General features: G+C 56.8%; 5 protein-coding genes across 5 annotated transcripts; 3 read left to right on the top strand and 2 right to left on the bottom strand.

Annotated features, from left to right (window-relative positions):
• Positions 1 to 275: 275 nt before the first annotated feature.
• LTR77_004173 (uncharacterized protein) lies at positions 276 to 1,722 on the top strand (the record flags this gene model as incomplete). Its single annotated transcript, XM_064801427.1, has 3 exons — positions 276 to 485; positions 538 to 796; positions 1,355 to 1,722. 3 exons carry the CDS (start codon positions 276 to 278, stop codon positions 1,720 to 1,722), a joined length of 837 nt encoding a protein of 278 aa, XP_064660057.1.
• Positions 1,723 to 2,398: 676 nt separating this feature from the next.
• LTR77_004172 (uncharacterized protein) lies at positions 2,399 to 3,108 on the top strand (the record flags this gene model as incomplete). Its single annotated transcript, XM_064801426.1, has 2 exons — positions 2,399 to 2,989; positions 3,028 to 3,108. 2 exons carry the CDS (start codon positions 2,399 to 2,401, stop codon positions 3,106 to 3,108), a joined length of 672 nt encoding a protein of 223 aa, XP_064660056.1.
• A 308-nt stretch (positions 3,109 to 3,416) lies between these two features.
• On the bottom strand, positions 3,417 to 7,550 carry LTR77_004171 (uncharacterized protein; the record flags this gene model as incomplete). Its single annotated transcript, XM_064801425.1, has 3 exons — positions 3,417 to 3,914; positions 3,969 to 4,702; positions 5,333 to 7,550. The coding sequence occupies 3 exons, from the start codon at positions 7,548 to 7,550 to the stop codon at positions 3,417 to 3,419; spliced, it is 3,450 nt and encodes a 1,149-aa protein (XP_064660055.1).
• A 1,202-nt stretch (positions 7,551 to 8,752) lies between these two features.
• Positions 8,753 to 9,610, top strand: LTR77_004170 (uncharacterized protein; the record flags this gene model as incomplete). Its single annotated transcript, XM_064801424.1, has 1 exon — positions 8,753 to 9,610. One exon carries the CDS (start codon positions 8,753 to 8,755, stop codon positions 9,608 to 9,610), a length of 858 nt encoding a protein of 285 aa, XP_064660054.1.
• Positions 9,611 to 10,196: 586 nt separating this feature from the next.
• Positions 10,197 to 13,822, bottom strand: LTR77_004169 (uncharacterized protein; the record flags this gene model as incomplete). The annotated part of the gene is made up of 4 exons (XM_064801423.1): positions 10,197 to 11,096; positions 11,156 to 11,888; positions 11,946 to 12,016; positions 12,065 to 13,822. 4 exons carry the CDS (start codon positions 13,820 to 13,822, stop codon positions 10,197 to 10,199), a joined length of 3,462 nt encoding a protein of 1,153 aa, XP_064660053.1.
• Between the last annotated feature and the right edge of the window lie 877 nt (positions 13,823 to 14,699).

Genomic DNA, 14,699 nt, shown 5'->3' with positions numbered 1-14,699 from the left:
AAACGCATGCTTTTCAGGTTCGTTTCCAACACTCGGTTTTCCGTGCAGCGTGCTAGAAAAGCGCCGATGGCATGTGATACGTCCGTGCACCCCTAGCGTGAGCTAGCGCATTCAATCCTCAAGACCAAGTTCACGGCTTTTATTTTCTCACCTACCTCCTCCAACATACCCTTGAAAGGGAGCCATGGAGCCTCTAAAGCCGCACACTGGCACGACGGAGGGTGAGCACCAAGTCAATTCTATCAACCGCCGTTCTAAGCTAACAATCCACAGCGATGGGCGACCAGAGTGGACCCGAAGCGACCGGCCTCTTCAAGCTACCACCAGAGGTGCGCAACCACATCTACGGCTACTACTTCAAAGACGGCACCGCTGCCGACACGAGAATCGACCTCTGCAAAGCCAACGACTTCCACCCGGACCCAGCCATCACCGCGGTCTGCAAAGCGATTCGAAACGAGACACTCGAGCACTACCGCCAGTCCGTGAAGTGCTTTTGGCAAAAGCACTCCTTCATCATTCACATGGACTATTCAGATCTTCATATCGAGCGGCTCGATTGTAGCCTCCATCGCCAAGCTCCGGAGCAAACCCACGCTCGACCGCCTTACGTTCGACGTAGAATGGCAATCCTTTGAGACGTTGAAAGTAGTTGCAGCCGCCTGCCCAAACTCAGCGCCTCATTGGGAGGTGACGGTAGCGGATCCTTCTGCGCCTATCACATCCTTTGACGGGTTGATCGCGCAGTCCATGGCCGAGGTGCTCAATGACCCGAACAGATGGGCCTCGTCGCCGAGTAAGCGGACATACGAAGACGATGACCACGCTGCATCGATAGATGTCGTTTCCTGTGTGTACAGGATCGGCGCCATGTGTCGCGCGCTCATGCCGAAGGCAGGATCCGGACGCTAAGGCAGTGGGGTGGAATCGAAGGTATGGTGGAGACATGCAATGGTCGATACATCACGCTCATGGTGTTGATGCCGCTCGTATAAGAGCACTGCAGAATGATGCTCAAAGGGTGCGAGGTGAAAGCCAGTATGGTCATCACAAAGGAAGTGGTGTCACTACGGAGCTGCGATGTCATTTCTGCGTTCAATTCAGATCAGTATACTCAATCTTGTAGGCTGTAGCGCAAACAAAGCTAAGTTAGCAAACATCAACTGAATGCTGCATGTGAATCGACGTCCGTGCGCAAGCCATCTCCACATATGGAAGCTGTGAAACTCTCCTCCTTCATTTCTCGTAAACTTCAAATCACTTCCACAAACTTCGTACCTCCTGTCCACATGGCAGTGAGCGATCAAGTAAGTAGCCTGATCTAGTCAGTCTGGCAATATGCTAACGATAACAGCGATGACCGCCCAAATCACCGCGGAGGAGGACGACGGCCGCGTCGGCCTCTTGAAGCTGCCGCCAGAACTGCGCAACCGCTTCTACGACTTCTGCTTCGCACCAGCTCACCACATTGATGCCGACTCCGAGATCAACCTCGTCAAAGCCTACCGCTACCTTCCCGATCCCGCCATTTCGCCATCACCAGAGTGTGCAAGGAGATCCGATGCGAGGCGCTTCGGCAGTATCGAGCTCTCGTCTCCGCCTTCTGGAAAGGACACAACTTCTTCATTGACGTTCACCCGTTCCACTCTGACGAAGAGTGCCATCAGCAGGAACAGGCTATCATTCGTGCAATCTCGAGTTTCAACAGCAAGCCAACAATGAAGCGGCTGGCTTTCAAGATGACGGTGGTCAGAGCAGGTGGAACAGGGTCAGTGTTTGCGTCGAGCTACGTGATGCGTGCATCCGCAGTCCCACGGTCCAGCACTGCCCAATGGACTGTAAGCTTTGCGTCGGTCCAGACTAGGAGCGCCCTTTGGCTTGGGAACACCATCGCCTCGGAGTTGACGGCGCTGAGGGACGAGGGAGCAGAACGGACGCTTGATGCCATCGAGTCGAACGCAATCGACGCTGTGGGTTGCGTGAGGATCTTCTTCAGAGGTTACACTGTCCTGGGGCGGCTTGAAGGGCCGTGGTAAACCTCCGCTACAGGACTGCCCCGTCGAGAAGTCCGATTTAAGGGTAACGGATACCTCTTCGGAGGCAGTCCTGCTCCAACGTTAGGCGCTGACAAGCGCACGAGGTACATGCGCCATGGGCTGTGGAGGATGACAATGGGCGCTCAGAGAAACTGCCATGAGTGCTGAACGCTACCATTACTACACAAGGCAGCAACTCACCTTTCGTCACCGTTCCCTCCGCTCGCTGGCTCCTTCCAGTGTCCGCTGTCAAGTACTTCATGTCTTTGCTGTTAGCAAACAGTCCTGTCACTTCATAAAGCACCTCTCCAAGCCTCCTCTAACCCAAAGCACAACACCACATCTTCCACCTGCGCCCCACCATGACCAACCCCCAACCCACTAACCCAAACACCCCTCGCCACCGACCCTTTCCCTTTCTCTCCCTCCCACCCGACCTCCGCAACCAAATCTACCCCCTCATCTTCTCTCCCTCCCTCCTCCCCACAGGCCAAACCCTCCCCCTCCTCACCGCCGCCGCCGTCCACCTCCGCCCCTCCCTCTCCCAAGTCAACCGCCAACTCCGCAACGAAACGCTCCAACTCTACCACGACTGGACCGCTCCCTTCTGGCGCCACAACACCTTCACCATCCGCCTCGGCTCCAACGACCGCTCCAGCGTTGACCGCTTCCGGCTGCGGCACTACAAAGGAAGCGACGAACTGTCCCACCTACAAACCCTCTGCGGTTCCGGCTTCGTGCTCCGCAACCTTCACATCCACCTCGCCGCCCTTCTGAAGCAGTCCACACCCTTCCAACTCCGACAGCACAAGTTCGAGCACGAACTCCCGTCCCTCTGCATCCAAATCCAACTCCGCATCCGCGAAAGAAGAGATGCCAGCGGATGGAGTTTCGTGCTCCGAAGGCCGGGGGGGAACGTGCTGCCGCGGAGTGATGTGGTGGCTATTACTGCGGTGAGGTCGGCGCTGAGGAGGCTGCGGTTTTTGAGTAGGGAGGACTGGTCGGGGGCGGAGAGGAGGGCGCCGGGATGTACGAGCGCGGAGGTTATGGAGCGGTGTTTGGAGGTTGTTGAGACGGGGTTCTTTCGGGAGATGGAACGGGAGGCGGAGGGGGAGGAGTGGTATTGAGCGATGCTGTTGCGAGAAACGCGATGTCCGGGTGGCAGTAGTCGGTGTGGATTGGAGCAGTGGCTCTGGTGTTGTCGAGGTCGTCTAAGGTGCTTCAGTAGATGAAAACCGGAAAGGCCAGAAGAATGGCTGAACAGCGAAAGAGTTGATCATTTCATACGCCTCACAAGCGTCCGCAACAGCAATGGTATCTCCCTACGCCAGCTTCGCCCATTGTATCCAAGAATACAAATATACCACACTCCCCTCACCCTCAATCAATCGTCATCCTCGACCCCACACTGCCCAACGGCATTTGCCCGTTCTGCGCATACGCATTATCCGCCTGCATCTCCCCCTTGCCCTCCCCTTTGCCCTTGTGCAGATGCGGCATCAACCCCTTGTTGAAGTTCATCATACACAGCACGGCCGACACCATCGTGACAATCAACAGCAAAATCGTCAGGACCGCAAACGTCGTCAGACTGTGCCGCGCAGCGACGTACTGCCCTTCGGTCGTGGAGTCGTACATCCGGACGAGTTTGAAGACGAAGTAGGCCATGCCGGCGAAGTAGAGCGTGATGATGATGGATTGGCCGACGTAGGATTCGCGGCGGCAGATCCAGGTGGCGAGAAAGAGGAGCAGGACGGTGACGACGAGGGCGGCGATGGTGAGGGCAAATTCGTATGTTTCGCCGTGCACGATGACGAGGAATTGGACGGTGAAACCGACGAAGAAGAAGAAGTCGAATTTGAGGAGGGCGATGTAGATCTGCGTTTCGTTAATCGTGAGATGTTTGCTGGGGGATGGGTGATGAGGGCATACCTGGTACTGCAGATATCGCCGCTTCAACCTCAAATCCGCTGAAATGTGCTTGTAAATCGTCCACGCAAACTCATCGTACAGTTTCCACGCCACCAGACTCAGCAGTACCGTTCCCAGCGCCAACACGCACGGCACTGCGATCAGGCACGGCTCGAGATACTCCCATGTACTCGTATCGATCAAGCCAGGCCCTAGCTCCGACACTGCCTCGTTCACCTGGTCCATCTCGACAGCCGCATAGATCATCATGCCCAGGTTATAGAGGCAGAGCCCAATAACCTGAATGGTATTTCGCGCGCGCAGGCCATCCCAGACCAGCACGAGCTGGTAGAAGAAGCCGAAGATGAAGATCGCCAAATACGTCGGTATCGTCCTCGCGGCGCCTACTCTCGAGTCCGTCGCCGCATCCGTCAAACTCGTCTCAAACTCGCCAAACACGTACGCCTCCAAGCCCAGACATATTATCGCCTGAAAGAGCGCGATGCCGAAGAAGGACCAGGTCCAGAGGGAGTTGGGCATATACATCTTGCCCTTGCCCTGTCTCACATTCGATGTGGTCGTTGTGGGTAGACCTTGGCGGTCATGATAGCCTCCTGGCACGTATGGCTGGCGCGCGCTGGAGAAGGAGGCGCCGCTCAAAGGTTGGTAGTCGTTGCCGCTGCCGCCGAGAAGGCTGGAGCGTTGTTTGTGGCCGGACTTGGTCGCTATTTTGGCGGTGGCCGCTGGCGCGCGGCCTGGTGGGGAGGGGAGTGGAGGACGGGATGGGAGGGGTGAGGTGGGCGGAGAGGACGGGTGGTGTTGGTAACGATCGGATGTGTTGAAGCTGGTGGAAAATGCGTTTAATGGTTGTAACGAAGTGTGTAGAAGGGGATGGGGAAGATATGGTGGAGGTGGAGCTGAGGGTGAGCGTTCGCAGGGTGAAACTCAAAACCGCTGCAGGGTCTTGGGGTTGGCAGGCCGGAGTCGTCCGCGGATTTCGGGCGTCAGGTGTAGGTCGCGAGATATGGACGTTGTGTTGCGTTGTAGGACAAGATGTATACCGCAGGACAAGCGAGGGGAGGAGATATTTAGGTTTTCTCTCAATTATCAATACGAAGTGTCGCCGTCGACGGGGTGGTGGAGGGCTGGCTGCGCCCCTCGTGGCTGAGGATGAGAGCAGGGATGAGACCGCGCCGTTGGAAAAGCTTAACTGACATTTCAATCTATTCATCCATGGTTCATTGGTCGTTGAAGGAAGTTGAAGATCGAGGAAGGAAGGACACACACTTCAACAGGGTGCTCATAAAGTTATGTTGCACAGAAAAACGCTTTACACGCGAAAAGCTATGCCAATACACCGCGCAACCTATGCAACCCTAACGAACTCAACACCCCCAATCTATCACGTGGAATCTCGAGACGAAGCATATCTTTGCGTACAAACCTGCCATTCTCCTGTTTCAAAAGTACGAACCAGTGCATCACGTCAGTTCGTTCAACATGTCGAGCAAGCAGAAGCCACAGTTGCCGAGCTGCATGGCGGTTGGGTTGATCGGATACATACGTTGTCTTCCCGTAAATGGTGTGTCCGTCGATGGTCAGGCGGCAGAACGAGTGGGAGCCGTTGCCCTCCTTCTCCCAACACTCGTCGATTGCAAGGTTGAGCGCAAAGGAGTCGAAGCCGAGCAGGCGCTCGAGTTCGTTGCTGTCGGTCACCATGCTACAATCGTAGCTGCCGTACGTAGGTATGTGGCTAGACTCCCGGAGAGGATCGTTGCATTCGTGCAAGCTTCCGCCAACGTCCTTGATGGTCATACCAAATACCTTGCAAAGGCCGCAATCACGCCAGCGATAGAGAGTCATGTCAAATGGGCACGTATCGGGGTCGTTGTTCGGTCCGCCGATCCCAGGACCACCGGGCCATGCACCGCCCGCGCAGGAGAGCCAGCTCCAGGTTGGGAACTCGTCTCTCTGTGGTGCATCAGAATCCTGAGCCTGCCACATCATGGCCCAGTTCAAGGCCTCGCAGGGTAGACCCCAGAAGAACTCTTCGAAATACGTACTCCGTTTCAACGCACCCAAGATGCCCGAGTACGCTGCCAAGGCATCGGACTGGTATGACAGCTGCCGACAGCTGTAGGCCAAAGACATGAGCGTGTAGAGGTTCAGAGCTTCGCCGCGATCCGTGATAGCCATGCCAAGGGGGTTCCGATGGCTTCCCAGGTTTAGACGCTGACTGTATGTGTTCGTCTTCCGGAAATCCTCTGTCGTCTGAGGATTGTGCAGAGGCGACTGGGCAGTATCGATCGACTCACAGCAAGCCATCGCGTTGCACTCGAAGTAGGCCTGGTATTGCGTCATGTAGAGACAGCGCGGACTGAGCAATGCTTCTTGATATGTCCAGCCCCGTGAGGCCCAGACGGAAGCGTCGACGATATGGCGCAGTGTTGGGCCGAGCAGAACAGCGTCGAAAGTGTCAGTTGAGCATGACAGCTGCCGGTAGGCGGAACTTCCGGGTGTCACTCGTGGCAAGCCTGCGAACGCGTCTTTTCCCGACAGCGCGATGATCGTGAGGAAGGAACCTTGGTATATCTCATGCATGATCGCAATTTGGCTTTGCTTGTCTTCCCATGCGGTCTGTTTTATGCACACAGCGTCGACCCACAAGTATCGAGCACCAAATTGCACGGTCAAGGTAATGGCATCTTCAACCGTGCGAGTGAGCTCGGGGAGCTGAGCCCCAACACATCCTGCACCGTCAAAGCTCTGGTTCACATTGCCCCAGACGTAGCTTAACGCAAGGTACTCCTGAGTTGCGTTGGTGTATGGCACGATAGTGCGACTGTACGCATCAATGAGGCGAACGGTCGCCAACTTGTCTGGGGCAGGTCGCGAGCAAGTAAGCCTATGTTCTCGGTCGCAAACTGAGAGCCATCCTTGCACGGCGGAGATGTTGATGCTGCTTGGATCCACCCGACTTGCGCGAAGGCTAGTTGGTGCCTTGCAATCTTCGCCTTCCCACAATGCGAGTGCTTCACAGTCATTTGAGACATGGTCGTGCAGTTCGGCACCAGGAGGTAACGGCTCTAGAATAGCGGCGACGTATCTGGCCGTCGACAGCCGGCTCTCTGTGTCGAGACCGATAGAAAATTCCAGCCGGTATGCGGACCATGCCAGCACCAGCATTATCGTCTGCGAGACTTCTCTGACGGCCGGAATGATTGCGAAAAGGGAGACGCATACCTGGCAACTCTCTGACAAGACCAGATCTTGCACAGTCCCGAGGCGTCGAAATGGGCCATTCACGTTTGCCTTGTACGCCTCGCTTAGGCTGCTAGCAGGACCAGAGTACGCAGGCTTGGACTTCAGCCAGGTTCCCAAATCCAAATCGAGACACCGCTGGCACTCATACTGTCGCTTTGGTAGTTGAGCCAGCCTCCTGCTCTCTTCGTTACGCTGCGGACTTCGAAACCATTCCAAGCCATCAGTGTCGGTGAGGAATGCAGTCTTGCGACACGAAGTTGCATGGTGTCCGCTCTTTCGGCACTTCAGGCACAGCAAACCATTTGCGTCTGTCCCACGGATATGGTTTTGATGGACCATTCTGTGCAGTCTGAGGAATCGTGTAGGCAATAGACCTCAGCGTAGATGCAGCGAGAACAATACTGGCGTTTCGACAGCGGTTGAGGCAGCCCTCATCGGCCAACGGCGCACCTGTGCTAGTTCAGTAAGCAAGTTTCGGTTCGCAATATGTGGGAGGTCAATTAAGAGTTGAACGCAAACTGATGTGCGTGCAGCTGGCCTCTTATTTGTTCCGCGCAACTATGATAATGGTGATCCTCGGGCAGACTGAGGAAGTGATTGGGGACGCCCTCTGCAAAACGGTGTGATACAGGCAATGTTACGCCCCATTGCATATGCAAAGCGCGGCAAGGAAGTCCTGATTGGCCCAATTGTGTGATAGACGATTGCTGACGACGGGAGCGGCAACAGACTTGGGATCTGCTTTCCTTCGATAAGGCTCCAGAAGTCCGGAAGGGAGGTGTATTCCAAGGTCGACGGATAAGGCGACGGGTCCTCAGTCATCAAGAATACCTGCAACGCGCGAGTTATGGGTCCATCACGATTACCACAAGGTTCTCAGGGACCATTGCTCAACATCACGCATCATCAGTGTTGCAAACTCCATACTCTACCTATCGCCACGAGCACCCATCGATTCAGCTGATCTCGAGCCGTCTCTTGGGAAAGTACCGGCGCCACCCCCTCACCTTGCAGGCTCGACGCGATGGTGCGGACCATGCTGCCTTGTCAAAGTACCCGAGTAACGCTCTTAGACTTCGGGGTAGAAGGCACGTGGCTGTTGGTCAGGACGGATGCAGGCAACGAATCTCGAAAATTTGAGGCTTGAGGCTTGATCGTCTGTACTGTGGTCCTCGACAGCCTTATGCTGAGACCAAATTCTTGTATTGCGAAGTCTGTGTGCCCCCTGGTCTCCGTCAAGCATTCGGTAAAGACAAAGGCGAAGTGTCCCAATTACAAGTAGGTAAATTCCAGTCAAGGCGACCGTTCTCGATACTCTCGACCTCTCGAGGCTTATACGGAGGGTAGCTGCATGTGCCGAGACATACTTTGAAGCAGGGGGTGGTGTGAGAAGAAGTTAAGGTGTGGTGTGATCGGAGACGGGCCGGGATCGCCTAGGTAGCCGAAAATAGCTTGCATGAGCTTGTCGATCGGGACCGGCTCTGATTTTGAAGATTGGAAGGAACGACCAGAGACCGTATACAGCTCTGAGCGCCGCGAACATGGCCACCGAGACACCCACAGCGACGCCGGACATGGCGAAAAGCAAGAGAGACAAGAAGGACAAGAAGCGCAAGAATGACAAGCACGACGACGAACACCAAACCAGCAAGAAGCGGAAGCACTCTCACCATGCCCTTGAGACTCCAGCAGCGGAACAACCACAATCCAAAAAATTCAAGAAAGACAAGCCAAAGCCCCCCAGCAGCACCGCGCAGCCTCAACGATCGACTCTATCGAAAGACGAACTCCTCCGCCAACACAGCCCTTTCACCACCCAAACCACCTCCCTCTATCTCCCCCTCTCCCCCGCCGCCCACGCCTTCCCCCTCCGCGGCCTCTGCGCCGAACACATCTCCCCGCTCCTCCTGACCTACTACCCACCCCTCAACGGCGTCGTGCTCTCCTACTCCAACGCGCGGATAAGCGAACACCCCGCTCAAGCCATCGCCAACCACAGCACACAGCGGAAGGAGAGCGAGCACGTCCTAGCGAAAAGTCTAGACGAGTACGCGCCCTCCTTCCTCTGGCTCACGGCCGATTTTCTGCTGTTTAAGCCTGCGAGGGGGACGTGGATGGAAGGATGGGTGAATCTGGTGAATGAAGAGTACATTGGTTTAGTGTGCTATAACTACTTCAACGCCGTGATTGCGCGGGAGAAAATGCCAGAGGGGTGGCGGTGGGTGGAGGAGCATGAGAGGGGGCAGGAGGAAGGTGGGGGTCATTTCGTGGATGAGCGGGGAGAGAAGGTGGAGGGGAGGGTGGTGTTTGAGGTGGAGGACTTTGAGACGGGGGTGGAGGGGGAGGTGGGGACGGTCAGTATTCTGGGCACGCTGAGGGGACGGGAGGGAAAGACATGAGGAGCGGGCACTAGATCCCAATGAAGCGAAATACATTGCTGGTTTATGGACGGGTGCTGAGGAATATGCTGTTGACTGCATGTACCCGCACCGACCGCGCCGCTGCATTACTATTATGGTGCAGGCTTAGGCCACATCCAGGGCGAGGGGAGCGCACGATGAGAGGTAGAGGAGGTCCAAGGAGAGACGCACGCAGCTGTTTACACGGTGGATAATGCTGCGTGCAGAGGCGGTGGCGGTGGATATCTACAGATGAACTGGAGATGAAAGCCAAATCAAGGAGGTTGGAGGTGATGACGAAGAAGGCATCGAGGTGGAAGTAGTGCTTATACAGCCGAACATATCACGGGCTCGTTGCAGCTTCGCGACCAGAGACAGACCTCCTCAAGATCGAGTTCACAGTGCGCGAAGAGACATTAGATCAAGCACAGGTAATCATCTTAACAGGTCTACCCCCAGGATCCCCAACCTAAGCGCCCCCTTCACCCACCTCGCCGGCATCCACCCAACAACCCGCCTCGCGAACCTCAACCGCTTGCTCTTCGGTTTCTTCTTCTTGATAATCCTTCGCTTGCCCATTCCAACCTCAAGACCTGACCAACCGATTCAGCTTCCGAATCTCCGTCCACCGACTCAGTCCCGACAGCTCCAGCAGGTTCATCCGCCGCATCTTCCCGCTCGGGTTGCCAATGATGACGGCTTTCCACTCGGGATCGTCTGTTGAGGCGTCCCAGGCGGGGTTGCCGGTGGTGTTGGGCTGGGCGTTAGGACCGGGGCCTCTGACGCCGAAGGCGGGTTTCTCGAATGCAGGGAAGGCGTTTGTGGGGATGACTTGGAGCTCGCGCCATCTCCAGAGCACGCCGATGAAGAGGACCGTCAGACCTAGGAGGATAGCGGCGACGATGGCGGTAGCGGTCTGCGCACCGACGGCTCTTGTGACGTCGCCTGAGACTCCGGTAGCAGCGGCGCTCAAGATGAAGCCGAGTCCTTGAGCAGCGAAGAATCCAGCGCAGATCCGCGGAAAACTCGAGTAGTTCGTCCGTCGTCTCCTCGTGGCCTCCGCCAAACTCTGCAACCGATGCCTCTGATTCACTCCGGGCTGCAAGTCACACGTATCAAACGTCTCCATGATCAAACCCACACACTCCGCAATCGCCAGATTTGTCAGAAAGCCCACCATCCCACAAAACACCACGGGCGTCACCCAGCTCACAGTCGGACCCGGCGAGCTGAGCGTGTACGCCAAGGCGGCGAAGGGCAGCGTGAGGGTGAAGATGCAGCGGCGCAGCATGTGCGAGGACCAGGAGACGCGAGAGTGGCGCATGGTCATGCTGTCGGTGCGTTGGGGCTTGTCGCGGGCGCGGGAGAAGAGGTTGGCGCGGCTGAGGGGGATGGCGAGGAAGGCGCCGACAGCAAGGGATAGGACGGCGAGGCCGACGTAGTGGGGTTGCCAGAGGTAGTCGCGGGAGAGGAGGGCGCCGAGGAGCTGTGCCGTCCATCGTCAGTACTGCTTAGGTCCAGAGGGGAGGGACGAGGGGTACTCACCAGTATGACCAGCGTCACCTGCGCATACATCCATGCCAAGTAGAGCATCAGCACGAAGAACCCCGTCTGCAACACCATCCTCTTCGTCAACACCAGCCCAGCCCAAACCTCTTGAAACCACCACTTTGGCCCTTCGTTCGAAATGTGCAGCTTGACCTCACCCCTCGCCACCCTCCTCTTGATCCTCTCCTCATGATCCACATACTGCGCAATGCTCCTCCTGTACGGCGCACGTCTCGTCTCCGGCGCGATAACATTCACCAGCAAGAAGAACGCCAGCAAAATGACAATAATGTAAAACCCCCAGCTCGGACTCAGCCCGGATATAATTACCGCCCCAATGCAAAACCCAATGCTCATACTCCCCACGAAGCAAAAGCTCCAGATCCCCAACCATACCCCAATCCCACCCCCTTGCCTCCTCACGTCGTCAAAAGCCACAATCTCCTGATGCGGTTTATCGCTCATCAGACTCGCGCCGAAGAGGTCGAAGAGCGTGGGCAGGAAATTGACGTTGGCGAAGCCGAGCGCGATGCCCTGGAAGGCTCGTGGGATGAGGAGGCCGCAGCGGTAGATGGGGTTGTAGGGGCTGCGGTAGCCGGAGACGGCGAGGGCTTGTGGGAACATCAGGGGGAGCATGAGGGCGAAGGCGAAGAGGGTGTAGGGTTTGCGGCCGTGGAGGAGGGGGAGGGGCCAGCAGATGATGGTTGTGACGCCGAGGCAGGCGAAGAGGCTGGGAGCATGTCAGCAGTGTATAGGTTGGGGACGTGGTAAGAGAATGCAGGCGTACACGACATTGCCCAGGATGACATGGTGCTTCATGTCCGCTAGTTGGTACTGGATCCGTGGAACTTCGCCCGCCTGTGTTCATCAGCACCATGCCTCCAAAACCGAGTAGTTTGAACTCACATAAATCCCAGCAGTCAAACCAACAAACACCGTGTTCAAGCACGCAATCATCGCAGTGATCCTCTTGCGCGAAGTATGCCACTCCCTCGCAATCGGCTGTCTGCGATGGTACCTCCCCAAACTGAAGCCCTGGCCTTCGCGAAGGCTGATGTGCTTTCTGCGAGGGTGCCTTAGACTGATGTTCCTCTCTAAAAGGTTCGGTGGGTCATCACTGTACCTCGAGCTTGTTTTAGACACGGACCTGTTCATCTCGAGACGTGGATCATCGTACCTGTTGGTTGTGATGAAGGAGTCGCCTCGCTTCAATTCGTCGCGCGGGAGCGAGCGGTCATTAGCGGGTGCTTCGCGGTAGTCGGCGGATTCGAGGAAATTGGAGACGTGGTGATGGTGGTGCTTGCGGCCGTGACGGCGGCGGGGTGGTGGTTCGGATTGAGGGTGGGTGTTGGGCCTTGGGAGACTGTCGTAGAAGGAGCTGCCAACACGTGGCGGAGGGAGAGTGTTAGTGGGTACACGGTCAACGCGCTTTACCGGAAGGTGCTGCCGACGTGCGTGATGCGGAGGCACCATATTATCGGTCGGTCTGGAAGGCAGTGGCGGTAACGGCTTGTCCAGCATGATAGGAGTGCTCAAGCTCGGACGAACACCCGGCTGAGCGGTGACAGACTCTCCCAGATCGCCATAGTAGTCTTCCGCTGCACCATGAGATCTGCTCAACGCCCTCGCCTCAACCGCTTTAGCAGTCTTCTGTTTGGCGTATGCGAAGTCTCGGACTATCGAGTCTGCTGAAGCTGGCTGGTACAGGCGTGGCGGAGTGCTTGTCATCGATCGCTGGTCTGCGGGCACGGCAGATTCGAAGGACGCCTTCTGAGACCTGGCCATGCGGTACTGCTCCTTGACCACGGGCTGCTGGCTTGGTTGCGGCGTCATGGTGAACACGGTGGGCGCTGTCTCGACGGAGTGACCGGTGCTGTGAATAGAAGACGCATCCGAATCAGGAGCAATTGAGTCGCTGCTATTGCGTCTAGACTCAGCGGGCGACAATCTCAGTGGTCGACTCATCTGGCCTTGGTCGATATCGCCATGGATTGTGCTTGCTTTGCGAAGCGCCAAAGTAGCACTGTTCAGAATGTGAGCTACTTCTTCGTTGCGGCCACTTTGTGCTGCATCTCGTGCAACGTGCAGCGCCTCTCCCATCAAATTCTCCAATCCAGTGACAGCCCGATTGAGCGACTGCGGCTGAGCCTGGTCACCGCGCGACTGACTAGCAGGATCGGCATAAAGCGGCGGAGGTCGTGCAGGCAAAGATGACACGCGATTAGGCGGCGAGTTAGGCCTAGACGAAGAAGATGAAGAGCCCATCAGATGCGAAGGCATGGCGAACAGTGTTGTCTTGCGGTCGAGCGGACGCAACGGTGGTGCGGGAGGAGCAGAGTCGGGAGGCGGGATTGCCACAGATCGTCGAGGCAGAGCTCTCGCCTTGGGCATTTGTCGTGGCTGTTGAGGTGGATCACAGGATCTGCAACTCTCCCTGCGGTGCGAGGAGATATGTGGCTGGCTGGTCACTTGCGGACCCATCTTATGTGCTGACGTTGCGGCACGAGGCAATGCCCGTGGTGAAGGCTCGTCCAAGGGCAAGTCCAGTTCATTCTCAAGCCATTTGTTGGCGACGTGAAATGGTTCACGGGTCGCAGGGTGGACGGAGGCGCGGCGGTGACTCGGGTGCTTGTCGTAGGAGTAGCCATCATCCTTGCGTAGCATTGCTGGGTGCTCGTGGGCTTCCGACGATGGGGTCGTGCTGTACTCGGATGAAGGATGGTCGGCAGCTGTATGAAGGCCCAAAGCCTGCTTGGCTTGCTCTTTGGACGTTGGTTCAACTACACCTGCTCGAGGTGTTGAGTTGAGCGACAGCTTGCTGAACCAGGATTCTCCAAGCTTGGGACGACTCCGTAAGGATGGCGTTGAGCCAACGGTCCTGAGAGCAGGGTCCTTGCCGTTCTACGGTCGAGGTCCCTCGTTGATGGCCGCAGAAGAGCCTCTTTCGACTGTCGCAGGTGCGGGTGAGGTTGGTAGAGCACCAGCGGCCAGGATATCTCCCGAATCAAACTGCCCAGGTACGTGCCTCTGCGTCGCCTGGCCTGGTCCGTCTAGCCAAGGTAAGCGCTTGCCGACCAGGACTGTCGTACGACGGTCCAATCGCTGTGCCCAGGTAGGCTGCTCAAAACCATCAGCTTGTCCATTTCTCGGCCTCCGATGCAAGAGTGTTACCCTTTCAGCAATGCCTCCCTCGGTGTCCTCCGTGACAGGCCGCAGATCTCGCGCTGAGGTGTGGGCGGGCGGAAGATGGGTGGGTGGCGATGCTTCATTAGGTGTTGCGGTGGCCAGCGTGGGCGACGGGCGGCGCAAATGCTGGTAGATTGACTAGAGGTGTGGGCGTAATGATGGCGAGTTGGGGTGGACGTGAGGTCTGATGCGCCGTGGTGAGGATGAGATGGAGAAGCACGACCGGCGTGCGACTCGGATTAGCTGGATGCGAGGTTGGCGCTGAGGATATGCGGCATTTATGATCGCGGTCGAAGGTGAGTGTCGAAGTATGGTCAAGGTGATGGTTCGGCGAAGACTGTTGAGGCGGATTCAC

The sequence above is a fragment of the Saxophila tyrrhenica genome (assembly GCF_035928015.1).
Source record: "Saxophila tyrrhenica strain CCFEE 5935 chromosome Unknown scaffold_6, whole genome shotgun sequence".
NCBI classification, from domain to species: Eukaryota; Fungi; Ascomycota; class Dothideomycetes; order Mycosphaerellales; family Extremaceae; genus Saxophila; species Saxophila tyrrhenica.
Note: the sequence above shows the minus strand (reverse complement) of the source record. Positions and strands in the feature narration are given on the sequence as shown.